A 27,530-nucleotide genomic window follows, 5' to 3' on the forward strand; every position below is an offset into this window, starting at 1 on the left:
CATTTTTTCTTCATTTTTTATTACAAACATTATTGCTAGTTACATAAATCATTCATAAATGAGAATGTGCAACTTTAAGAGCCAAGGCAAAGAAATTAAGGTGTAGTACACAATCTGTTTTCTCTTACTGAATCATAAACTGATGACTGAGTTGAAGAGGTTTTCTTTTTCAGCTAAATTAGTGTTCAAGACGCAGTGAATATTTTTAAACATAAAAACTGATTGCATATGCATTCACCCAGAGCACCCAAAACAATGAACCCCAAATCAACATTAAAAAAGAAATACATAAAATTAAAATGAACAAATATTCTCTTGTTTATATATATATATAGTTTAGATGTGCTTTTTTCCACTTTATTAGCAAATTCTGTTTAATGCCTCCTTTTACATATTAACCCCTGCTCTTCTTCTTTAAGTCAGTCCTCATTTGAAGGCAACGTGTTCATTTGGAGAAATGAGGCTTTCTCTGGCATGGGAACAAATGAGGGGATGAAAAAAAAAAATACACATACCCTGATACGGCTTCTTTTAATAATCCATTCATAATCTACATATCAATCTGCACTATGAAATGTGGGCTAAACCAGACAATAGACTCATCTCCCAAGTGTTGTTCTGTAGTCTTAAAGGCTGTATGGAGAAGTAAATTAGACACAACTCAAGAGTTTTATAAAATTAAAAAAATAATTCCCAATGACAAGAACAAGCTCCTACATAAAAGTTCACATATTCTCATGGAACAGGCTTCCATATACAGTACTCCCAAAGTGTAGGCTATGCTGAACAAACACAATGTGACTGGTTTTAACAAGTCAGGTTGGGCACATTTGTCACACTATTTATAAAAAAAAAAAAAAAAAAAGCGAGGCACTCCAGTTTGCACACTGTTAAGAACAGTTTTCAAACACATTCATATGGTTAAAGACCAGGTGATACAAGAAAATGCACCTACCGAATCAGCCAATATCTTTCAAGGATTACCAACATAAAGATCACTTTTAAAAACAGACTGCTATGTCTGTTCCAAAAATAAGGAGACCCATTGTTCATCTGTATTTCTGCATGTAGATAAATCCATACCAGGACCTGCACTGATTTATGTGTGTAGATCCCAATCAAATACAGAAAATGCAGCAATCCCCATGCATGTTGGTGATGGGTTGTTGCCGATGCAAACGGTGCACAAAAATAAACCAAGACAGTCGTCAGTGTAGCTGCTGAAAGACGTCTCTGTGACAAGTTCTTGCATTCAATATTGGCAGTTGCAGCAGTATAGCAGTGACATTTGGCACAGGTACATAACCAACAGTACAGAGCAAAGCAAGAAGAGGAACATCTACAACCAAAACAGAAGCAGAAGCTTTACACATATCTAATTGACTGATACACAAAATTATTTTCAGTGGTAACAAATTATTCTTTGTAGTGTTTAAGCATCAATTAAAGAAAAAACACATTCCCTCAATTTCAGAGTCATCATCATGAATGTAAAATTCCACCAGAAAGTGTCTTGCTCTGATCCAAACAGATTCTTTGATTAAACAACCTCCAATACACGTCCTCAGATGAAGCCACAGTCTTTGTTTGACAGAGAATGTTAGTGTTCTCCCGCCTGGTTGTAGTGTTGTTGCTTGGAGAAACAGTGGTATGTTCACCATATCCGAGTGGTTAGACACTTGCAGGGCACAGGGTGTCCACAGGGAGTGAAGATCCACAATTTTTATGGTTTCATTGATCAGCTGCAATGGAGGAATGTAACAGAGAGAACAGAAGAGAAGCTGCGAGAGTGAAGAAGGACAAAGAAGTAGTTTAAAGGATGCAGTTTAAATCCCATTGCTAGTGTTGTGGTCCCCTGTTGCCAGTTCAGCAAGGACAATAAGTGGGAGGAGGCTGTCGTCTTGTGATACAGACAATCAGTTTTTCTGCAAGAAAAAAAAAGATAGAGTGTGGGAATTGATCACGTAGTGCAGCTGTTCATACCAGAGGATGCAGAATAAATATGATGAATGAAAATGCAATACACAGTAGTGGCTGTGGGCAGCAATGTTATCAAGATTCTTGACAAAAAAAAGACCTCTCAAAGTAACAATATACATTAAAACTATTCACCAGCAGGGGGAGCAAAACAACATTTCAATACAATATAAATGGGAGCTTACGGACAACACTAGCCACTGTTAAACACAAACACTCACAGCACATAAAACACAACTAGGATATTAGGCCATGCAGTGAGTTGAGAGGGGAAGCCAGTGGGACACACATACCATGCGCTGACATGCATTGTGACTGGATATAGCCTAACCATCGTATGAATCCATTAGAGGCAGTGAGTCCTGCCTCTCCCCATACATCCCTCCCTAAGAAAAAAAAAAAGATAAAAATAAAAAGACAGGGAGTGTAGGACAGATTTGAAAAGTCAAAGAGAAGCCCAGAGGACACACAGTGGGAGTGGGAGACATCATAGATGGAGATGACAACATTAAAATGTGTACAGAAAAAAAGATAAGAGATGATAAAAGAAAGAAGGGTTACAAAATGTTAGTTTAATGTCAGTTCATGTTTGAGGGGAGAAAATGAGAGATGAAAGATTTAGAGCTGGACACGAATCGGCTGCTGTGCTTCTTCCGAGTTGGCAACAACGTGTCGTCTGCGGGGTGAGAACATGAACGCCGTAACAGTCCGTCGCCTCACAATGTACGCCGCTGACCTGTCACGGCTCAGACTGAATTCAGTGGAACTGTTTCACAGAGGTGACGAAGAACTGGTTCGTGACTTGCTCAGTTTCAACAACAGTCCTGGACCCCAAATATTTGACAAATATTTGCTTACTGCCATTAAAAGATGACAAAAGCTGTTCATTCTCAGACCGTAACTTGTAATGGGGTCAGGACAGAGGTGTTCAGAATACACTGCTGAGTTGGTTTTCTTTAAAGGTGCAGTCATGCAGGTTTGTTTGTGTGATGGGGCATAGAGTGGTGTCAGTGTTTACCTGTACTGCATCTTTGTCAGCAGGTTCGAGTGTGTTATCCAGAGTGTTCTTTCTACCTCTCTGGTCCAGTGTAGAGTAGGCATCTAAACATGGGTGAGAAATGTGTTAATACAGGAGGTATATTTTCACCTGTAATGCAAGGACCTCAAATATAGAAAAACGCTGATTAATTTAAGGGTTTCTTGTATATTTATATAAATATCTTTTTCCCCCATTAAAATATTGATCTGATGTGTGGAAGGCATTTCGACTTTTACACTTGCCTGGTCCCAAATCATTCATTGGAATCATTTCCCGGTCACTTTTGCCACCTGTGCATCAAAGACAGATTAAAACAGTGAGTATAAATGTGACTAATGTTAAGACCACCTCCCATAACACACAATACAAGAGTAAATGACTGAATATATAGTTTACTTTAATAATGATTTTTACTTAATTAACCCTGATTTTGAAATCAGGCTTTGCATTTTAAACATCTTTACACAGAGCAGTGGGATTGTCATGTAGGCAGCAGTTGAGGCGGGTTAAGGGTCTTGTTCAGGGACCCACAGTGGTTCACTTCTGTGTATGATCATGAGTGTAGATTATTTTAAAAACTTAAATCAAATTATCAGACAAAATAAAAATTTATTTTATCAAATAAAATAAAAATTTACTCAAACACTTCCTGACCTTTATCTATGAGCGGCAGAGTGCTGTCCTCATAAGATCCGTTGGGCCTGTTGTTGTTACTGGGAGGGTTTAAGTTGACCATGAAGTCAGTCTTCTTCCAGCCATCTTTTTCCAAAGTGCGGCGCAGCTCTTTGTAGCCCCACACTGTTTGCAGCACCAGACCGGCTCCACGCACCTCGCGCTCAGAACGGTTCCTGGTTTTTCCAGAAAGCAAATAATTCAAAACCACTACTTCAGATTATAAACTTAAAAACATGGACAGAAAATGCTAAAAATAAAAAAATAAAAATTATTTAATTCAAACTTTACCCGTCCTTGTTGATGAGAACCAATCTTTCGATTCCTTGCGAAGCCCTGAGGGTTTTGGCTGCTTCAAGACTGGAGCCCAGAACCTCATGGAGAGTGCTCAGTACAGACACCACAGTCTCTTCTGACAGTGCTCGCACCGGCTGACTCTGACCACCACCGGGCAGATTGGCCACTAGGTGTGGTACAGCATGTTTACCTGACGAGACACAGAGGTTAAATGATAAGAGGTGTTAAAAGATACAAGCATTATGAACTGGCACCAGTCGTGGTACCCCATAGTGAAAAGAGAGTTTTTAAATCTTACCTAGTAGATCTCTGTTGCGTGGATCAATCGCCAGGTTGCGGAGGGCTCCAGACATGGCTCGGACTACTCTGTCGCTGCCGTGAGCCAACAGCTCAGTCAGGATGGGTAAACCCTTCTCTTGGCGCATCAGGCTACGGATGTATTGCCCATACTGAACACACATGCATGCACAATAATTTCATTCAATAAGGGTCCAATTTAAAAGATTTCTAGCTATCAGATTTTAATCCAGTTTTGTTGAGCAGGCTAAAAACAGCCCTCACATTTTTTATAATTAGGCTTGTCATAACTCAGTCTTGGAGACACAAGACAAGTGAGTTATGGGTCCATGATACAATCTGGTAACCAGTAGTATGCTGAAAATAATTGTCTTGAGCTAGGCTACAATCAGATTTAGTAATCTACCATCTCCACAGACGGGAGCCGATTAGCCCCACAGGCATCTGCGTCCGTACCCGTCATACGTGCCATTTTTCACTGTAACTAAATGTTAACACTGTTGCCATCAGTCCACCTTAATTACAAGCAACAATTAGTCTCACAAAGGGCTTTTCTCCTTTTCATTGTACCAGTTTCTGTCTTAAGTGTGTGATTGCCAAGGAGATGCCATCTGCCACATGATTGGTTGCCTAACAAAATCAGCAGTTTTAACTTAAACTGCTTTGTGTAGTGGTACAAAAAGGGCAGAGTTCCCAAACAGAAGACAATGTAAGCAGCATTTTTCCCCTCTATGGGGCTGCATACACACTTACACTGCTTTATATACAATCCTTCCCACATAAATGCAAATTCTTATACTGTATTTACTGTATTATACTGGATATATTTTTTGGGTCAGAAATAACATTAAATGTATTTTCTGAGGATGCTTATTAGAGGAAGACACCAGCTAGTGTTCAAACTCCCATTTTACCCCCACATTTATTCTACAAATGTGGGATAAATTGTTTTAACCAATTCATCCTTAAAAAAAATCTTCATTAATTTATTAAAATGATCATTGGTTTTCTTTCTTTATTTTAGATGATTTATTTATGCAGCTATCTTAGCAGCAGTACTTCAGTGTGAATCAAGACTGAAAATGTCTCCTTAAACAACACAGAGATTCAGAGTTTTTATGCTTCATCTGGTGTTATGTATTGTTGAAGTCAATGTAAAGCACCACTAAAATAAGTCATGCAATAGGTAAAAATACAAGAATAGAAAAGTCCTGAAATGTCATGGCTTGTGCACACACAACCATATCCACAGCTGTGGAAGTGAATGGCTTTATTTACAAGCGCTGTTTCCATCAACATTATGCTGGTGCATGTGATACAGTGTAATAATAATTAGCAGCAGTTCTTACAGTCCAACGCCCAGCACACAGGTTCTGAACAGCTCCAGCTGAGGCCTCCAGCACACTGGGGTTCTTGGTCTCCTTTAGCAGAGAGGTGTAGATGCGGACCACCTCTGGCTGGAACAACAGCTCATAGCCTACAGGAAAGATTAACACAGGAGAAAGGAAAGCAGAAAAAAGACAGTAAGGAGAAAGATGTAAGGAGTCAAAGGAGTGATTGATAGGAAATAAGCAGCAGACAGAGTAGGGAAAATATGAAGTGGGTAACAGTTTAGACTAAATACATCTCTTTTGCACAATATACGTAGCAAAAGACATTAGCCAAATCTTAGCTTACCTTTAGCAGGTGTGGTCCTCTTTGGAATGTCTATCATATCTGCAGCTGCATCCTCATCTTTCCTTCCTGAAAGTAAACACAACATTAAGTCAAAGAACTGTACAAACCTGTTACTGTTTCTTAACTACGATAAGCTCTTCAGGTGCTACCCCTACTGTTAATACATTTATTCTAGTTTGCTTAGGCATGCGCACACTCCCCGACACACAAAACACATCCTGAACAGAGATTTAAGTTAACTACAGGACATTAAACTACTCCACATTCAGAGTGAGAAAAAAATAAGTGCATGTTAGTACTAACACACAACACTTCCTACTGTTATATCAGCCTGCTTCCACTAAGACAAGAGCAAGCAGCGAAAGCACAGTGCTGTCTAGACGTAAAGGAAGCTTACCTTTGGAAAACCACTCATCTGAAGCCCAACCAGACAGGGGAGATAAGAATGAAGAAAAAAAAAGACAGGAAGACAGGATGAGGAGGGAATAAGAGAGTCACAGAACAGGAGGAGAGCCTATTTAAGTTAAAGGAAAGCAGCCATAACTGAGCCACTCATTAAACATCTGCTCACATCCCAGTAGCACCACTGCCACCTCACAGAACCAGCAGGTGACATGCCAGATATGAAGCCCAGATAAAGCACATGGAAGTAAACAGCTAATCTCATATCCTCATTGCTCTGTCCTCTTTCCAGTTTAAAACAATTAAACTGGTGTGTACAACGCATTAAAAATTCACACAGAGAAGTAGCCAGTGGAGGTTTTGTATGCTCCAATCATCAGCTATCACACTACATAAACGCTTGTGTTATAACTAGGTCTGACTTATATGGATAACAAATAATATAGTGATGAGATACAATATAAAATGACATGTATTTACAAGTAATAAATAAAAGACAGTGACGGCACCATTGCCAGCTGGGCAGCAAGGCTCTCTCATATGCGGATTCATTTGCAGATTTATTTGTAAAGTAATAATGAATCAGTGACTGACGTTTTGGCTCAAGGGTTTTCAAGAAGCTGTATAAAGTAGTGATATGTCGTTTCTGAATGAACTGGCTTTAAGAGCCGATTCTTCGTAGTAAACAAGCAGAGTCAACTCCCATTGAATCTAAAGTGCTACATTAAAAAACTACTATAACATTATTTCTTTTTCTATTTCATTTGTTGTAGTTCTGTGTTCAGATGTTTATTCAAAAGCTTGATTAAAAATCTTAAATGATGTCAAAATGTGTTTTCTTGGTTAAAAGAAGCATAAAAATAAGGCTTAAAGAAAACAATATAAATTTAAAATTTGAGATATCGCCCGGCTATGTTAAGTTCAGTCTGAGACCATGTTAATAACAGTACTTTCAACTTTTCTTTCACTAAGAATTGCAAGAAAAAAAATTTAAAACAAATGTGTCCTTATGTTTCTAGAAACAAATCTGACAGCTAAAAAATTGTAGGTTTTGAATGGATCTGAATGGATTTTTACATTACTGATAATATCCCTTAAAACAAAGTGTCAAATGTTCTTTTATTTAGCTTCTGAAATGTGAGAATCCTGACATTTTTGGGTTTGTTTAACACCAAACTTGTGTTTACGGCTAGAACTGAAGTCCAGGTAAAACAAAAAAAGCTTGAAGAGAACAGTTTGCTGTCATTGTAGAAGGATTTAATAAAGTTGGCTACAACACAAAACTGCTCTGAGGGGTGTGTGGTTGAAAACCAAATCAATAGTGAAACACAAACAACAGTAGAAGGATGCGCGCTCTGGAGGAAGGGGATTTTTAACATTCCTGTGTCAGCTAATGGTATTTGTTTGTGCAAATGTGTGTGTGTGTGTGTGTGTGTGTGTGTGTGTGTGTGTGTGTGTGTGTGTGTGTGTGTGTGTGTGTGTGTGTGTGTGTGTGTGAGATAGTATCAGTCTAGTGTCAATGTGGTGCCAACAGTGACATCACTCCAAGCTCTCCTGAAACCCACTGAACAAATACAGCGCGCCTCTCTCTCCACTTCCGTGACACGAACCTTTGCCCTTGCGGGAGCTGAAGCAGCCGGCCTTGTTACTAGAGGGGGCGGAGCCCTGGTTTATCGGCACTGTCTCCTGGTAGCGCTCATAACCGGGGATTTCACTGTGCACATGATAGGACAAGTTTCTCAGCAGACAAACGCTGTTCTCCATCAACTGCAGACAAGGAAGGAAACAAAAACTTGTTCAAATGCAAAATCTTAACCAAAGAAGCTATTAGTTCTTCGTATATTTAACTACTCATGTTTAATTAGGGTCAACTTAAACCAAAAAAGAAAAAATTAAGTCAGTCAGTAAGACGTCCACAAACCTTATTGTCCACATCTTTACAGTCAATCTGAGACTGGACAATGTACATGAGGGAATCAACCAATCCTGTGCACTCCCTCAGCTTCCTCCTCGCCTCTCTTCGTTCTGAACTCACATTTCTTTAGACAGAAAAAAAAGGAAAAAAAGGAGATTAGTGCCATGAACAAGGCAGTTTTGGCGACTACAAAAGAATTCCAGCATATAATTGTTCAGCACACCCCCAAGAGTTGTTTGAATGGAGCTCCTGTTAAATCGATGAGTTTACAAAGATCGAATTGCATCTCTGTACTCATTCTTACTCTGAACTGGATGAAAAGCTGAGAAACTGTTAAATGAGTAATCTAAATGACATTTCATGAGGAAGAAACTAAGTGGCACAGCCTTTTGTTCTGGCTTGTTTTTCTCTGTGACAGACATGACCTCTGAAACAATACTAGGACACATTCCCTACCACAGCTGGGGGTACTGATTTCACTTCACTGCATGGTTCACCAAGTCCATTAACATGCTACAATAAGTAAACAAAAAGCAACTACATGAAATGAGGACTGGAGATGAGAAAGCCTCCGATTGTTAAAGATTTACTTTGCCACTCAGGTAAAAGCAACGTGGCAAGTTAAATACATACATGCATCAATGCACACACACATAAATACTATATTATTTGCAAAGGAGTTTAAGAGTGTGTTTATCAGCTGTTAAAACCGGTAGAAATGCACAATATTTTTAGCTGAATCAGATTCTGATTTGGCCAGATTCTAATTTTCTTTCTGTGAATAATAATCGACAGCACATTTAATGTCTTTTTAAAAGGAAATTCAACTCCATTTCTGAAAAACTATATCTAAAACTACACCAGGTTTCAGGACTTTATCCTGCTCTAACTAAATGACAGGATTCCTGGTCCTATTAAAATGAATTGCAGTCCCATTTTACACAACTTGACAGTTTGCAGAGGCTGCTGCTCTGTTTAATGTTTAACGTTGTAGACAGTTGCTGTGCACACTTTTCACAGCTACTTGCACACAGAGACGTGTCATAGTCAGATTAATGCCTGTTATAATTTAAATCCAGCTGTAAAATATTGTCTATATTATTATAAAGAGGCAGCATTTGTGTTTTAACATTTCGTTTTCATGTGATCAGGGAATTTTGAATCTGTAGATATTCTGAAATAGGTACATTAAATTTCATGTTTTGAGAAATAATAAATTAACACATCTGCAGAATCCAGCTCTGCACTCTATATTTATAATCAGCATAAAATCTTATGAGACAAGTCACCAAAAATGTTGGGAGAAGTTATAGCTTTCTTTCTTCTGATGCTTTTCTTATAACCTTAGATTCAGTTTCATCATCTATATCTGATTAGAATCATCTCAAAGATGAGTCAATAATTAACATTTTATCAGCATCTATAAAAGCTACAATAAACCATGCAGCTGTACAGATTCCAGTCTTTAGTCAGTGATCTAAGCTGATGCTGCCCAGATCTTTTCTGTAAAGAACACAACTTCTCAAATTTCCCAGATAACCAAATTATTTACACATACTTTTCTCCACAAGCAGACGAACACTAATTAAGCATGTGCTTGAGGGGAATGCATAGATAAGGGAGCCTCCAGCTAGAAAAAACTGTTTACAGTGTATATGTCAATGCCCCACTGTCCTCTGATCGCCCTTTGGCTATAAACTCCAAAATCCCCTTTCTGTTCTTCTCTTAATCTCTCTGTTTCTCTTGGGTTCTTCAGTTCAGTGGGAAAAAGTTAATGACTGACATTTCAGCCAAAAGTCTGAAATACAATCTAATGACCTTTTTGTTCATTTTGCCCTTGTTTGTGGCAATAACACGTGTAAAAATATTACAGAGAAACAGAAATCAGTCAACGACCTTTTTTTAAGTGTCAAATTTAACATTTCGTGTTGAGCAAAACAGTTTATCCTGATTGAAGAGTTGTGCATTTCCTGATGTCTCCTTCTGTTAACTTGTCTCTTCATTCCTCCCACATATAAAAATCCCACTGCTGTCAATCCACCAAACTGGCAACCTCCCACTCTCTTTTCCTGTAATCACCAACGTTTCCTCCATCAGTAGCAGTGATGCAGCTCTGATCGGACGTATCTTTCCTTTCTTTTCTCCATACCTGAGGCAGCCTGCAGAGTTGGTCAGGGACGTCTCCCACTCAAGATGCCTGGGTTTGCAGTTTTCCTCGCCTCCTCTTGTTCCATTGGTCCCTCGCTCCCAGCCAGAATGGGGCACCATGACCTCGTCAGAGAGGGCGTGCAGTGCATGGTCCACAATCTCCATTTTCACAGAGTCATGAGATGACAGGTTCCACAGTGTCGCTGCAAGAAACAGAATTTCACATTAAAAATGTGCAAAATTATTGATCCATAGAAAATTAATAAAGTAAGATTATGTACTGTAACAACATGAAGTGTACAATAACTTCAATATAGTAAGAAGCCTCACAAACACAGGAACAATACACAAATATTAAAATAACTATCCAGTATAAACTTTTAAATATTCAGGTTTCATCAGAGTAGATATTTATTAGAATTATCTGTGTCTTTTCTGCTGAGAGAAAGAGGAAGAAAACCACTCATTTCCAGTATAATATTACTTTTTATGAGTTGATGATTTACTAGACATTTCACACCTCACCTATGATCTGTAGCTGTGGGTAACAACAGAAAGAATGGGATCACAAATGCAAGCGGCAGAAACAAGTTTCTTTCTAAGGGTGACTGGTTTCACCCTTATGGAAGGAGCTCAGTCATCCAGAAAGGAGATGGAGTAGAGTCAATACTCCTCTCCAACGAAAGAAGCAAGTTAAGCTGGTTCAGCCATTTGGTCCCTCAAGGAGGTGTTCCAGACTGTTCCACTGGGACAGACCCCAGATCAGCTGGAGAGATTGAATCTCTCGGCTGGTTCGGGAATGCCTTGCAGTCCCTCAGACTGCCGTCCCCACGAACCCCAGTTTAAGACAAGGGGCAGGAAGTCAATTAATATTATTGATAATATTTACTTTTTATCAATAACCCGGAATGTAAATTGCAGTGATGAAATGATTTCACTAGTAAACCAAAAATGCAGTTCACATGCAGCTACGACAGCCATGCGTGTAGTATTTAACATCAAAGCCCAATCTGCTTCTTTGTTTAATAGAAGCTCTGCTTTAAACCAGAATAGGATGCACAGAAATCCTGAAAGAGCAAACTGTTTTTGTCAGTCTGTTGGCACATCTTGCTCAGTTAGAGGGACATATCTTCATAAAAGAAAACATTTTTCCACAAGAACATCAGAGAAAATATACATAGAATTCAGTGATGAGCTTGTAAATTGCTTTTCGACATGTAATTTATAATTATTTGTAGAAATCCACTACATGGATTGATGTTTGGTAGAGCCCAAAAGACACAGGGTATGAATCACAAGGTGCACTTCTTTACAACACATGTAGGTAGTTAGGTTCCAAAGAAAAGTGTTTTTAGTATTGATGCCAATATGATCGGCATTAGCCATTTCAAGGAGAAAATAGAAAGCAAAATACAAGTCTGCGGAAAAAAGCATGTAACAATAACCTTTATCCGCACTCCCAGTCACCATAAACGTTCCAGGGGGATTATCTCCCGGAAATACGATCTGTGTTATACTCCAAAGGGGATTCTAGGCACCCACCTGCATCTGAGCAAAGGCTGCAGATAATTTGCATTTCCACATGGGGCCCTACCAGAGCATGTCTGGAACATTTTAGGCCTGAACTGTCTGTATGAACACAGCTTATGAATAGGCATACTTAACCGGGAATGAACATCAGTCTACGATCCTACACTGAAACGCAAGACCTGCAGCTTTTACAGTTATGGCCCATTTATGCTCCTTTACGTATGTATTTGGTACGTCCGTTTCACACGTCTTATGTCGCTGCCTTCATACTTCCATGCGTCTTAAGTTGCCATGGGTGGTAAGTCCACAATGCCCTCAAAAACAGACCAAATTCCACATGTAGACAACGCAGGAGACGGACAAAAGTCTCCATCTGTCTGCATGTCTGTCTTCTGCACAGGCATACATGGGTCTTTAGTGTGTTTTCATGCAGATCGAACCTGTGATTATGTCTGTGAGATCCTGATCGTGGGTCTTCCTCAGTAGCCTGACCAGGGCAGGAACTCCATCACAGTTCTTGATGGCAATCTTATTGTCTGGATCTTTGCCATAGGAAATGTTCTTTAGTGCTCCACATGCTGCGTAGTGAACCTATAACACAGACATAATGGCAGTTTTATGAGTCATTTGTTATTAGTATCACTTAAAGTAAACATCGATTTCACATTCACCAGCACTCAAAGCAAGAGTCACACTCTTTTTATGGTTACTGCAAACACTAGATTGGTTTTGGCAATGTTAATAAAAATAAACTACAAGTAATTGAAAATTAGTTTGCCACACTTCTCATATTTTTTTATAAAGCCTGCTTATGTCAGCAAGTTTAGAAACATCCCATTATTCATGCTTAAGTGTCTTTTGTTTCTGTAACACTTAAAGCATTTGTTGAGCGGATGTTAAATTTATTGATCAAGTTTATGTGATAATGCACTTCTTCTCGTTATGTAGCATATTTTCCAGCACACATTTTTGTCGTGTTTAAAAGCTCTTTCATGCAGCAACCAAGCAGTCACATTCTGACCCACTTTCCAAGTAAGCAAGTTAAAAACAACTCAAAAGAGACTTATCGCTGGTTATAGAGTATGAGAAATGAAATTAAGATGTTCTGTGCTGCAGGAGAGGAATGCATGATGTGGTTTCATGTTGTAATGCCAACACATACATCAGCAAAACTTTACCAGAGCTAAGCTTAAATGAAAGGGAATCACAAAAACCACTGAATGTTTTGGCCAAAACCACATTTAGCACAAATGTTGACCTTGCCCATTTGACCAAGAGAAGTCAATTATATAGGTTAGTGCTTATTTATTTTCTCATTCCCCTGTTACTAGGGGATAGTACTGAAGACATTAAGCAGGTAGAGAGAGAGAGAAATAGATTTTTTTTAAGCATGCTACATCCTTTAAGCATAATTTTTTACTCCATCTAATCCAATCATAACAAACCTCTGGGGCAATGGAGGGTAAATAAGAAAATCCAGTAAACTGACCTCTCTGTTTGGGATGTCAAGCATTGACACCAGTGCAGGAATGCCTTTCATACGACGAACATCAGCCTTCACCTGAAAATAAAAAGATGGATATTAATTGTGATTTCAATGTTAGTTTGGCTCAACGTATAACTGAGTAAATAAGCTAAATAAAACTAAAAATAAATAATAAGCATACACATAAAAACAACTTTTTTCTAAGTATTTTTTTTATATTCATTCAGAAAGGTTTAAATCTGAACCAGCTCTGTTTATTCAACTTCGCTTCACAGAAAAATAATGTATCAAACATCTGCTCCTTGATGTCAAAGTGTAAACCCATCTTCTAAAATCTACACCTTAAATACAGCTAAACTGTCTGTCCAGTGGTTTCCATGCCTCAGTCACTCTTAGAATACACTCTATGCTGCATGCATTACTTAATATTAACTTTAAGCAACAAGAAATCAACACAATGCTTTACTTTGTCATTCTGATAGGTGAGATGCTGCAGGTATGCAGCCGCGTTGCTCCTGACTGGGTCCAGCCTGTAGTTGAGCATGGCAATGACCTCTGGCAGCTCTGGCTGACGCCAGCCACCAGGGCCAGGGCCTTTCCTTAGAGTGCTGTCCAGTGAAGCCAAGCTTCCCCTCTCACCCTGGGCCAGCGGTGCTCCTGCACCCCAATAGTACAGGTCTCCAGTACCACTCATGTCGCCATCCAAGATGCCCTCATAACTCCTGTGGATGGAACAGACAATACAAAGACTTGCATGAATTCAAAGAAACAAACCTAATTTTGTAATAGTAATTGGTTTGTGGTGTTAAGTTACATTAGTACGACCCCAGATGAAAAATAGTTTCCTTTGGATCATCAAGCTTTTCCCTCAAACATTAATCATAAGCTCTACATACAGTGTATACTTACGCAGTCCTGCGTGGGGGGCCATGGGGGAAAGCATGGTGGTTGCGAGGCACAGTGCTGTAGTGCACTGGGTGTCCCATGCCATAGTCAGGCTCATCATAACCCATGCTGCGCTGATCATCCTCCAAACCATACGGCTCTGGGACAAACCGTGGGATGGAGGATAGCTCCAAGGCACTTCCCATACGCGGAACCTACAAAGAGAGGGAAACTATTATGGCATACTTTAAAAAAAACTGACATCTTTACTCAGTGTTGCAGGTGAAACTTAATACATCAGTAGACCAAGATAAACACACCTGTGGCTGAGCAGCATAGGGGTCCAACTGGTTCCTGCTAGGGGCTCTGTAGCTTGGATCCAGAGTTCTGTACCCATCTGGATGGACTGGTCTGGCAAGAGGAAGAGCAAGGTTATTGGGCAAAAGGATGAAGGAAATAAAATCAAAATGTTATTATCTAACGTCTGAGTGTGTGAAAACTTTAAACTTTAAAAAATGTGTTTCCGACTTCCATAAAAATATCAGCAAACATGTTACCTGTAGCGATCATCCATACGAGCTCCCCTGGTAAGGCTCGCGTAAGCGTCAGATGGAGGTCCAGGGCGGTACTCGTAGCCCCCAGGAGGTCCGTAGTGGTAATTGCGTGGGACAGTATGCGTTGGGTAGTCCATGGGAACAGCCACTCCAGGGGCCTGTCTGTAGACCCGGTCTATGGGTGTAGTGTAGCCCCCCATACCGGTCACAGAACCCCCACCATCTATAGATAGTGTGTCCGACACAGAAGGGATTACAGTGCGGGTGGTGGTCGTCTTCACCACTTTCTTTACCTTTTAAGGGAAACAAGTGAAAAAGGAAAAAAGCTGTAAGTTTGGAGCATTTTTAGGTATGAAAATTTGATCAGAGACTAATCCAATAACAAGCCTTCCAATAAAACAGCATTAAAATTCTTCATCTTTCAAGAGGGCTGTAAAACTGTCAAATTTAGCATTAACTGTAATATGAAGCTCATTCTTACTGTGGTTTCTGTTCGCCGAGTAGTTCCATCTTCAGCGGTCTCCACGGAGATAACAGGGGGCAACTCCTGAGGGTCGTCCTCTACTGTGTACGACTCCTGCACCACCTGACCCGGATCCATCCTGAACTGCAGGCACAGGTTAAGGATAAAAGTAGAAACTCAAATGCAGCTCTCATAGCATTTCTAAAAATAACGACTTATTACGGCAGGATGGATGTGCAATCGTCACATTATAAGAAGTACAAAGCCAAATAAGGTAAATTAGTTAGAATTAATCAAACTACAACTTTATTCCGAATGACATATTTCTGACTATATTCTGAAACATGCTTACGTGATGTGTCCCGTTGATGTAACCCTCACTCAGTGTCAGCCTCTCTATGTCTGCATCACAAGGAATGCGACCGTTCTATCATGACACAAAAAACCATGAGTGGATCTCACACAAAGAAAAAGGATGAAAGGGTAGATATGCAAAAAAAAAAGTTTTTCAGCCATTCAGAACAACTCAAATACAGCAGCGACAAAATAAACCCAACATGAAGACAGGAACCATTGCTCTCATCAGTTTAATATTAGCCACAGTGGCATCCACATTTACTTAGTAACTCTTAAGACATTTTAAAATTGCAAACTGTACTTTTTTCCCTCCGTTTATGACTTGAATTGAGACAATGCAATTAATTACTGTCTCAGCAGAAAAGAAACAAACAAATGTTTTAAAAAATTCTCAGATTACATGCCAGATAAGCATTTTAGAGTTGTTTATTAACACCAAAAAGAGACGTAAGGCGTATAGCCATCCAACAACCTTTTATAACAATAAACTGTTGTGGAGCGATGAACAGATGAAATGATGATAAATAGGGATTTAGTCACTCATGAAGTAATGAAAACCCACACAATAGATAAACACAGACAGAAATTCTCCCTCTCATATGTCGAAACCATCTGCACTGCCCCTGAAGGAGTGGTGATGGGTGTGGTGAGCTTGCATTTCCAGCCATAGAGGGAGCCCTATTACTGCAGCTTAATCTTGACGAGTCAGAGTCAAGGGGGGGCAAGAGCTACGCTCTGATTCATAAATGAGATACAGATGTGTCCAACTGACAATAAAGTTACATTCTTAATTTTTCTAAAGACAAAAACAACCTGCTGATAGCTGAAGATCATGCTGATCGGGGAAGTGACAAATACTGTAAATAAGCATAGCGTCTGCAAATGAGCACATTCTCTGGTTTCAGATCAAGGCACGAACAGATAGAACCACAAAAAGTGCCGGGCAGATGTGAACGTGTGAGAACCTGTCAGACAGATAGTGTTTTGCTGCCTTGGGAGAGTGGCACAGGCATGCAGAAGCCTTTGGGCTATGTAAACATATAGGGGCCAGCACAAGCAACATTTCTAACCTGCTTTCATCGTAACACACACACACACACACACACACACACACACACACACACAAGTTTTCCTTATCAGTCACTAGAATCAGTCTGTGGCTGGGACATCTCGTCATAAAGGCATGCCTAAATGCAAGAGCAACAAACAGAGCGAGCAGAAAAGGCAGTTGTTTTTTTGTTGTCATTGTAAAGGCTCGGTAAGGGCCTAAAAGTGTGCATAATTATGATGAGAAGCCCAGCTTACTAATAAGAAAGCGAAAGAATGAGTGAGCGTGGGTGTGTATGTCTGCCTGTCTGTGAGGTAAATTCAGGAGTATGAAGTCACGTAGTTTTTGCAGTAAGTAACTGACTCATTCATGATGAAGAGGGTGTGTAAGCAAACGGTGACCCATACTAAGCTGTGAAACAGACTTGAAGCCAAGAGCTTTACCCAGAAGATGACAGACCTGACTGGTGCCTTGTTAAAAGGCCCGTGTCCCGCCGAGGGATGTCCTTGTACCAAACGTAAATTCAGCAAGTTATAAATAAACTAGTTGACTGCTTTACTGTTATTACACGAGTAAACATGTGATGATCGAAGTCAAAATGACAACAAACCAAATATCAAGAGAGCCGTAGCTCTGCTAGCAAACACGCATGGACAAGTCAAGACAGACATGATGAACTTTGCTATGTTTTAAGCTTAGATGGTGGAGAGATATGCTCATGGGAAAGTTTGTTTTGGATAAGATAGAGATGTTTACTGAGGTGAAGCATGAGTAAAAGTAGGAAAGGTAGACAATGGGACAAAGCTGGAAGCAGAAAGGGTGTAAATTACCTCCTCAGGAAGACTTGACTGAAAGTGCTTCTTTCACTTTATCTGACCCTGCTTCCAAGGTCCAAAGTTCAAGCTAAATTCAAGCACACACCAAGACTCCAATCTGATTAAACCCACCAGAGGAGGTACGTTTTACCCCTGGTATGGTTTGCTGCTATCCAGTCAGGCCACAAAGATGGGATGGGGGTTACCATGGAGATGACTTGGGATGAAGTCACTCGGATCGAGAGGAAATCCGAGGGGCATTTGGATGGAAAATGTGCATGAGGACATAGTGGTGGTAGGGACGTGGATAGCTGGGTGTTACCTGCATGTTGGGGAGGGGGCGGGGCAAGGTGCCGGCACACGACCTCCGCTCCTCCTCCAGAGCTCGGCTCAGCATCTCAAACTGCCTCTCCTGCTCCCGCACCGAGGCCAGCAGGGAGGCCGTACTTGCACACTGCTCCATTCACACGCTGAGAGCAGAGCAAAGGACAGGACAGGGTCATCACCAGAGAGCGAGAAGAGGTTCACCCAACACCGGGATTTATCAAAGAACAGAGTCACCCAAGTACAGAAATGGATACAAAACAGGCTTCTGACAGAAGTGCTAATAAAGTTGATTGTAGAGTTTACAAAGCAGCTGGATTTGACACAAGAAGAAAAAAGATAAGATAAGAGAAAACTATAAAGGAGAACTTAGAAACTCCAATAACAGGGACAAACAAAGCAAAAAGGCTGCTAGAAAATTTATCCATAAAATGATTACTCAGTCTTAATCCACCATGAATTGGAAATAAGAAAAGCAGCGATGGAAACAAGCTTCTGTCACTTTTTAGTGCCTTTTCATCACCTACTGCTAAGCAGGATTAAAAATAGAAAGTGATATATGACAAGAAGTAATAACAGCATGTTTTCAGCTGCAGCATGTGGTGCTTGTTAGCACTTTGCAAAATAGAAAAAGTGAAAAGTGAAGAGGGAGACGTGTGAGAGCGGTGCGAGAGATGATGAGTTATACCAACTTAAAACATTGAGATGAGCGCAGCAGAAAAAGAATTTCATTATGTTCATATAGGTGTGTCTTAAACACTAAATACACTACGAATTATACATTCAGTAAACCCTTTAGCAAAAGGGATACTTAATTTGGTCTTATGATGGCTGCAGCCCTGCAAATTTTCAATGTATCCTGCTCCAACACTGACTTAAATTAATGTCATTGTGTCGAACTGCATAGGTTGATGGAGCCATTTAAATTGAGTCAGGTGTGTTGGAGCAGAGATACATTGAAAACCTGCAGGACTGCAGCCCTCGTAGGACCAAACTGAGTAGCCCTGCTTTAACATCTTGGTGAAGACTGATATTTGCATTTTACTGGAATTAGACAAAAAGGCTGTAAAACTAATATATCAGCATTATTTTCCCAAAATGCACACTGACAGAATGATAATGATTTCATTTGCTCAGTATGTGGCTTCTTGTGTTTCACACAGAGCATCATCCCCTTCAAAAGAAGACACGCTTTATATATAAGGAATAATAACTATCTTATTATGCCCGCTTTAGGTGGAAAAATCTGTCCATGCAGCAGCAATTGGCATACAGGATAGCTGCATCAATCAATAGCATTTAATTTTTTTTTTTCATTCTAATTATACTCTATTATTTTCAACTGGAAAATTCATTTAAGCTAGTTGCACAAGGATCAGTGACCCTGCCTGATTCCAGGGGCAGGGGACAAGTTGGGGGTTAAAGGGGGCCCACAGTGGTCCACGTTTGTGAATAGCTTTAACCCAGGTCCTACGGATCAAAGCCCATCCCTCTAACCACTAGGCTACCACTACCAACCATGCAGCCATTTAGAAAAGCTTTTAAAGCATTAAGAAACTAAAAAGGACTGTGACACAGTTTTTTTTTCTTGCTTCAATCAATCTGGACTTATGGAAGGAAATGCAACCTAAACACATGCTACAGATGGTCTAGACCTAAATTACAGAGGCATGATAAATAGTGAATGCCACTCCAGCCCAAATTAAGACCATGACAGAGTCGTTCTTCTCAGACTTTCCCCCACAGTAGGGATGCTGGTGAGGAAGGACTGAGGAATCTGGGGAAGATTACTTCAGCAGTGTCTGTCTAATAACTGGATGACATGAGAATGGCACATCTCCAAACCAGAGCAAAAATCATTTTCTTCTTTAAAGTTCACCGACTCGCATTCATCAAATCTGCTCTCTAGCTGCACACAACAACACTGTCTGAATGAACAAAGGCTTCTGTGTGAGTGGCCCATGTCTGAATGTGGACACAGGCCAGCAAGAGTGTGTGTTCACATCTGTGTGAGAACAAGTGATTTTATATTTGGGTCAGAGACTAAATAAAGTGGCAAGAGTGTATGGCTGACACTGCTTTTATCCTTGAATACTCAAACAGAGCTGTGGCTACTTTTGGGGAAGTTTAAGCTTCCCAATTTCTTTCTATCTGTGCTGAGAAAAGAGACATTTGTGGTAAAAAAAAAAAACAAAAAAACACACAAGCTGCACAACAACACACACACGTACCGCCATTGTCATACATTCCACAGTGAGATTTTGCATGTCATATCCTGTCTCAGCTGTTAAGCTGTCCTAATAAGGGAGCCCTTCACTTTTCCATTGTGCTGCCATCATCTGTCTCTCACACTGTGCTGGCTTTAACAACTGCCACATTTTACATTACAGACCAGGAGTAATGTAACTTAACGTAACTTAAAGTAATGTAATGACACTTCATATGAGACAACTCAACATACCACAGTCTAAACACTTTTCTTGTGTATACTCAGGATGTCATGACTACTTGAATTCACATTTAATTGCAATATTGCGATAAAGATCCCTCAATATTATTACTTCCCATTAAGGATTATGTCTGAATCATATGGGCAGATCTGAACAACTCACACATCGAATGAAAACAAAGTTGCAAAACATCTGTGTGTTACCGCTTGCATTGCTTTATCGTTCTGTGTGAGTTGAAGAGGTGTGTTTGAGTGGGAAAGTATGGCAGAGGAAGAGTTATTCCCTCCAAACAGATTAATTAGTCCTTGTCAAATTTTTAGGTTATAGAAAAATGACCAAAATGTCCTCGTGGAGGTCAGCCTGTAAAGCATGTCATACAAAAGTTGCTGTGAAAGGAGGCAATACATCAAATATGTTTCTCTGCCTGCAGGATAAACACCTGGCTTTCTACAACAAAGTAAATGTACAGTAACTGGGTTAAATGATGTTAATGTTCACCGAACGTAGTTTTGGTTAGGTTCAAGTGAAACAAATACAGGAAGTGGATTACAATACAATGAGCATTTTGGGTAAACACAACCAAAACGAGCCTGTTGGACAATAGGTGGCTGTGGTCGGGAGAAACGGCTCGCGGTCATGTGTGGAAGAACGCTGTAAAAGCTCTGATAGAATTATCGTCAACCACTAGGATTTGATGCAGCTCCTGTTGTGCTCTGATATGGTGGAAACAGAAGTTATACTGCATTAACCAATAGATGAACGAGTTCTCGTTTGTCACAACAATATAAGAAACTATGTTATTTATACATTTCTACTTGGAAAGTCGTAGTAGTCAAGTAGTCACACAGGGGAAAAAAAGATGCATCAATAATCATCTTATAACAGCCTCCTGGTCATCTCAATCATAATCTAATCAAATCGTGATGTGTCTATCCCAGGGATCTCCAACTTCGGTCCTCGTGGGCTACTGTCCTGGAGGTTTTGGATTCTACCCTGATGCAACACACCTGACTCAAATCACTGGGTCATTAACAGGCTTGTGCAGAGGTGTGTTGTAGGAGACATCAAAAACCTGCAGGACAGTAGCTCACGAGGACCGGAGTTGGAGACCCCTGGTCTAAATATTACCAGCCCTATTATATGGTTTTCTGTTATTTCTTCTTAGTCTGTCTTATTTTAAATGGCAATGCTAAAGGGAAGCTGCAAGTGTAAAATTTTATATTGTGGTTTTCAGAAAAAACTCCCAAGTCCAAGTAGAAGCTGTGAGGCTTCTACATCCGTTTTCTCTTAGAGAACTCCATAGTTTATTTGTAGCATTTATTAATTGTTTACAGTGTGGTAGTTTAGTAGGAATGGGACTTTTTGCTTACTTTTTTACAATATTGTTATATTGGTATCAAAAAACAGAAATAAATAAAACTTGAAGAACTACAAGGAGTGTTCACATGATTATACACAATCATAGTGTTGTCAACTTTAACTAATAATAATGTCATGATTATTTCTCTGACAATAATCGCACAAAAAAATAAATTATCATGACTAGTAAGTGTGGAGGAAGACAGTTTATTGTGCCTTAATGCAACAGACCGAGACCTACATATACTATAGAGTTACTTAAGTGGCTGTATAGACTCGGTTTTGTGAAAGGTTGCAGTTCCTTGTGAAAGCTTTAAATGGCTTTTGCCACTTAGAGCCTGAGAATTAGTCATTACTCTATTGTAAGGCCATTAGTGGCAAAGCTCAATTGTATCTGCTAATGGGATAGCTTTGGAATTATACTGCTAGGCCACTTACTACCCAGAGCCACTACCCACCACACATGAAACATGCTGCTGGAGCCAACATCCAGTAAAAAACTTCCTAGCAGTTTGTTCATCCATCATTCAGCACCCAGAATTGTGGCTGAAGCATATTCCATCATTATCATATGCCACCACTGCTATTTCAGTGATTTTTGTCCCTGGTGGTTGTGGCAGACTGAATCCTATTCCACTCTGCAACTCACAAACACACACATTCAAAAACACACTTATGGTAAAATGCTGGTGTGGCTTGGCCATTCACTCTGCTGACTCAGCCTCATTTGAATGGTCACACAGAGATCTGGCCTGCATGTGTGCTGTGTGTTTCTTTGTGTTAGCCTTGGCCTGCATCCAATCAGTCCCACCTTTACTATCCTGACATGAAACCACGAGGGGCTCCACCACAGACCACACCCCTCCCAAGTGGCCTACAGCATGGTAGCTGCATGAAAGTACACATAAACACACACACACCTTAACTCGTATGTGCTTACACTTCACAAAAAACTTTTCAAGGACCTCTGCAAGGCCAGCTGTCTAATCTAGACAACACCAGCTTACTATTTTTAGTGAGAACGGAAACGTTCAGCCTCATGTAAAAGAGAAGACTTTTAAATTGTAAAGGGCAAAAAAAAAAAAAAAGTGATCGTCTGGAGCTACAAAATCTATGGATACAATATTAAATGATGAAGGATATCACCTTTAATAACTTAGGCCAGTGATACGTTTTTATGTTAATTTTATTTATTTTTTTGTCTGTTTCTTTCTTTCTTTGTTTTTGGGATGGGGGTCCTTAATGGGAAAAAAGAGAACAAAATAGTGGCTTCTGTGTGAATATAGTTTTGTACTAGGTCAACTTTCTTCTTTATTTATTGAGAATTATTATTCTGAGGCTGCCAGACATTTCTTCACAAGAATCATTCAAGAACTATTTTGCATGACTATGCCCCAAATAAACTTGAGGTCCAAGCATTTAGTTGTAGGTGTAGTCTGATGGTCACCAAAGCAGAAATTTAACAAGAATTAATCTCAAAACAAAACAAGTGATTGAATGAATGTTAATCTTGTTGGTGATATGTACAATGCTTCATTTGTTGACTCCTAGTATGTCAACTTGACTAACAACTGATTCAGATTAACTACAAATATATTAACTAAGTGTTAGTATGCTAAAATTTATTTAAAAAATAAAAAAAGCTATTGCTCATCACTTTTAAAAGATTTTACTTTTTCATAGGAAATAGTGTGTAACTGCAACATCAATCTGCTGTCAGTCCGACATCAAATGACAGAGTAATATTGCCCAAAGATTGTATTTTTTATTTGTACAGTTCAGAGTTCATCCACCTTTCCCTTGCCACAGCTACTAATTCACTACATCTTAGGGCGTGTTAAACACTGGAAACACTGTAAAAAAATCTAAACCTGCCTCGTGTAGTTTCAGTGTTTGGCTTTTAATGTAACTCATACCTTAATTTCACATGTCCATGTTTTAAACACTAGTATAAACTGAAGATTAGGGATGTCACAATTAGTCGATTTCACAACTAATTTAACAAGCTGAGCATCATTCACTTAACGTCACATTATACAGATGAGAAAAACCAAAAAGCTCTAAAGTTTTTCACTGTTCAAACATGGCTGATTCAGGGTGAGGTTGATGCTTTTTCAGTGGCCTGTAGAGGAAACTATTTCATTTCAGATATATGGTCTTGTTTATTTGTTTTCACTGTTCCAGTATTATTTTTTTTCAAACAGCAGCTATTCTGCTAAAGGGCAGTGGGAAGTCAATAACAAGCTGGATGTTTCTTCACTGTGTTTCTAAATTCACTACAGGGGTTCAAAAGAAATGTTCAAAAAATATTTCCATAATGGGAGTTTACAGAGAGAATCTCCCCAAGTCCAGGTAGATGCCCTGTAGCCTTTTACATCCGTTTTCTCTGAAAGAAATCCAGTTAATATCTAATATTTGTTTATTTTTCCTCTATCTTTTTGGTTACTTTACTTTGTTCCTATAGATTTTGTTATGATGGCACCAAAATATAGAAATAAATAAAACTTAGAGACATATGAGGAATGATTAAGTAATTTTACATATTTGAATTTCCCTGCAAAGGGATTAATAAAGTATTTTTCATTTCATTTCATTATAGTTAACTAATAATAATCATGATAATCATCACTGTATTTCTCTGACAATCCCAAGAAAATCTATAATCAAACTGAATGTACTTTGAAGGCCAAATGGTGTTTATAAATGTCAGTTGGTGATATTTAAATATCAATCAACATTTTTTATTTTACCACAGTTAAAATATAATCTGTGAATGCATTTCAATGCACAGCATTAAATACTGACTTCATATCGATGTTAAAGCCTAGTTTTAAAACCTTTCTCTTAGATTATAGAGAAAAGGTACAATATCTTTTTTCCAAATAAAAGAAAAATATGCCTACTGCAAAGTATAAATTGTTCAGATCCCCTCCCCAGGCCAAGATTTAAGTAGTTTGGTTTTTTTTTTGTACTACTGCAGGACAGCACTTGCTGGACTTTGGCTGTCTGGTTCTAAATAAGCCTCCGTCTCCAAACCAGCAATGGAGCAGCCTCAGCTGAAATGCAATTTCATATTCTGTTGTAAATTCTAATGTTTCACTGTTTAAAACAAAATACCTTATTAAAGCACCTTCAATTAAAATGTCACACACACTTTAAAAATGATTTATTTACCAAATACAACATCATCTCATACTAGTTTAGGTGAAATACTGTTTCAGGGGATGAAGGTGGTCAATAATAGATAATTTATAGTTTATTAATGCTACTGATTTCTTCAAGTTATAAATATTTTAAAACCTTTTGAATAAAAATGCTTTCTGAAATCCTGCCTTAGTCTATTTTTTCAGATTTTGAGTGAAACAAAACGATAGTCTGATAAATTGAGCATAAATGAAAGCTTCTGTGAATGCCTCCAATCTCCTAGAATCAAATTTAGCCACAGTCCCTAAATAATTAGTTAAAAACTGCATACATCAAAGCGTTCGTTTTTATCACATGCATACTAAAAGTGATCAAATTACAATAATAAATCATTACACAGACATAAGAAACTGACCGGTTTAATTAAGTCAGTTTAAACCAGTTCTTGTGTTACTGTTACACCCAATAAGTCTTAATACGTTTTGACAATAATAAAAAACAAATAAAGCCAAGACAAAATAAAACATTTGAAGCACATCTAACAATATGACAAGCAATCCAGTTCAATCCATATAGGAAAAATATTTTTTTAAACCCATGAATAAAGTTTCTTTTAACAAAATAACTGCAAGTCAAGTGTGATAACTCAGTAAGAGTTTGTCCTGCTTCAGTGTGCATCACTGAACAGCAAATTGATGCTCAACCCTTCCAAGAAATGAAGAAGCAGCACCCAGCAAGGTTTCTATTTACAGCTTTATCAATCTGTGCACTTTGATTTCACTCTGAGTACATTTTCACACATACTGCTTGCAGAGCCAGCTGACGTAGTCGAGATTCAAATAAAAACACAGTGAAGGTGTGACAGCTGTAAACACAGATGAAGAGAGATGAATAAAAGCAAGAAACACCAGATGAGGAGGAGGAGCAAATATAAGAAAACTTCAGCCTCTTTGTGTCAGAGGGACACACCCGTGGTGTGCTCTGAAAGCCCATCATTACAGACTCACAAATGATAGCCCTGGTTAAAACGGCTGGCTGAGCAGCAAGACTTCAGTCTCCACAAGCAAAATAGCAAGAAACACATTTTACGCAGCAAAAATGTTTGACTTTTACTTTTTAAAAAAAAAAAAAAAACTCTTCCTTTTTCATTTTAAAGGAGGCAACATGTCAGAGAGCACAGCTTGTCCAAACTTGCCCCCAATCTTTACCATCTCTGTTGCAGCAGGTCATAACAAACATGAATGCCCACAAGGTATTTACAGGAATATGTTAGGCTGCACTAATCATCTGAGTGTAGCAACAAAAATCAGCATTTTGGGAGAAAACTTTGTTACATAGTGGCCAGTCTCTGGCAGGGTTTTAACACATCAAATAGAAACTTATGAAGAACAAGACAGGAAAGTCTAAAGCACCAGGCTTAACCAAGGGTGAGCCACTTAAGTAGATCCAGTTAGGTTCTTTTGAGTAACCAGCCTCAATGAAACACTGTAAGCTAAGAAGACGTTCTATGCTGTAAGCACGCCTCTATGCAAGGGGATAAATAATTAAGCAACAAACAGGCTGGTTACCTTACCACACCCCATACACCAGACCCACATAACAGGTTCTAGCCATAGTAGACTGCTCAAACAAAATCCGTGTTTCACTTTCAACCCAGCAAACCACATCAAAACCCAGCTGTAAAAAGAAAAAAAAAAAACTGAGATTTCTCACTACACTGTAAATACACAAAATGAATAAAAATCGAAGACAATCTGTGGAATAGAAAACCCACACGATAAGAGAATAGTCACCTGAAAGCTCCGCGCAGGTTCACCGTCCACAGGGAGTGGGCGTTACAGGTAAAACGTATAATAGGAAATTGATAAGAACCTGGACTTTGGCTTCAAACTTTACGGTCAATGACGCTGTAAGGTGCTCGGTGACTTCCGTGTGCCGACCTGTCCTAAGATCCATTCATCTCTAAGAAAAGTGTCGGAAAAGTCTGATATAATCGAGCTGTTCAAACGCAGCAGACAGAAATGACCTGAGGTGTAATATTATACACCTCTCAGCTACACAGTCACGCATCATTATAATATACTGGTGTTACCTAATTAACTTCACACAAATAATTTAGCCGTCTTAATATCAACCGCTTTTATTGCTTGGACAAGTTTAGTTAAACTTTTCTAAACTTATTCATTAACAAATTAAATGCATCAGTGCTAGCCAAATTAGCTCGTGCTATGTCGCTAGCTCGCTAACGCTGTGGTTAACACATTCAAGTTCACCAAATTAAAAGCCGTCTCTCATTCCGCCCACAACAATTCATATCAAGCTGGACCGAGCACAAAACACCAAGAAACAAGCTATTACCGATTCTGGAGACTGTTAGGTTTGTTTTTCAAAGTCCATAGGTGTCTGTGGCTTCGGGCCTAGCCGACTGCTGCTGGTGCTGCGCTGACACAACCCGAAGCACGACCCTCAGGCTTGGATGAAGAGTTGGGGATGAGACAACAAAAACAGCTCGGTGCAGTCTAAGTTACAACTTTAAAGAAGTGGAAGAAAGAAACAGTCCACCGCAGAGCTAAAGCACTAGCAATGAGTCGAACAAAACACCCACCTTTGCAGCTTCCTATGCCTCGCCTGGTCTTGCTTGTTGTTCACTTGTCTGTGCTCTTCCTCTCCGCTGGGGGAAGGAAGCGGTGG

At 39.3% G+C, this 27,530-nt stretch overlaps 1 protein-coding gene across 9 annotated transcripts; it reads right to left on the reverse strand.

The window, feature by feature from the left end:
• Positions 1 to 27,530, reverse strand: ctnnd1 (catenin (cadherin-associated protein), delta 1). Of its 9 annotated transcripts, none has more exons than XM_041983617.1 (23): positions 27,445 to 27,529; positions 17,885 to 18,032; positions 15,695 to 15,769; positions 15,361 to 15,486; positions 14,883 to 15,172; positions 14,646 to 14,736; positions 14,350 to 14,540; positions 13,907 to 14,162; positions 13,444 to 13,515; positions 12,395 to 12,545; positions 10,426 to 10,627; positions 8,283 to 8,400; positions 7,972 to 8,128; positions 6,357 to 6,374; positions 5,960 to 6,025; positions 5,632 to 5,759; positions 4,284 to 4,434; positions 3,980 to 4,175; positions 3,671 to 3,864; positions 3,259 to 3,306; positions 2,996 to 3,078; positions 2,309 to 2,363; positions 1 to 1,925 (listed from the first exon to the last, which is right to left on the reverse strand). In XM_041983617.1, the coding sequence occupies exons 2-23, from the start codon at positions 18,023 to 18,025 to the stop codon at positions 1,867 to 1,869; spliced, it is 2,868 nt and encodes a 955-aa protein (XP_041839551.1). In that variant the 5' UTR covers positions 18,026 to 18,032; positions 27,445 to 27,529; the 3' UTR covers positions 1 to 1,866. The 9 variants fall into 9 exon arrangements, with proteins under 9 accessions (XP_041839551.1, XP_041839550.1, XP_041839554.1 ...); XM_041983616.1 differs by lacking the exon at positions 27,445 to 27,529 and adding an exon at positions 27,198 to 27,429; XM_041983620.1 differs by lacking the exon at positions 27,445 to 27,529 and adding an exon at positions 27,198 to 27,429 and having other exon boundaries at positions 2,271 to 2,363.

Source organism: Melanotaenia boesemani, chromosome 4 (genome assembly GCF_017639745.1).
Source record: "Melanotaenia boesemani isolate fMelBoe1 chromosome 4, fMelBoe1.pri, whole genome shotgun sequence".
Lineage (NCBI taxonomy): Eukaryota > Metazoa > Chordata > Actinopteri > Atheriniformes > Melanotaeniidae > Melanotaenia > Melanotaenia boesemani.

Coding starts and splice junctions, on each gene's coding strand:
- ctnnd1 (XM_041983617.1), bottom strand. CDS start 18,025: ATGGAGCAGTGTGCAAGTACGGCCTCCCTGCTGGCCTCGGTGCGGGAG. Junction 15,770..17,884: donor GCCCCCTCCCCAACATGCAG/GTAACACCCAGC, acceptor GTGTCATGATAG/AACGGTCGCATTCCTTGTGA. Junction 14,163..14,349: donor GGCCCCCCACGCAGGACTGC/GTAAGTATACAC, acceptor TTCCATCCACAG/GAGTTATGAGGGCATCTTGG.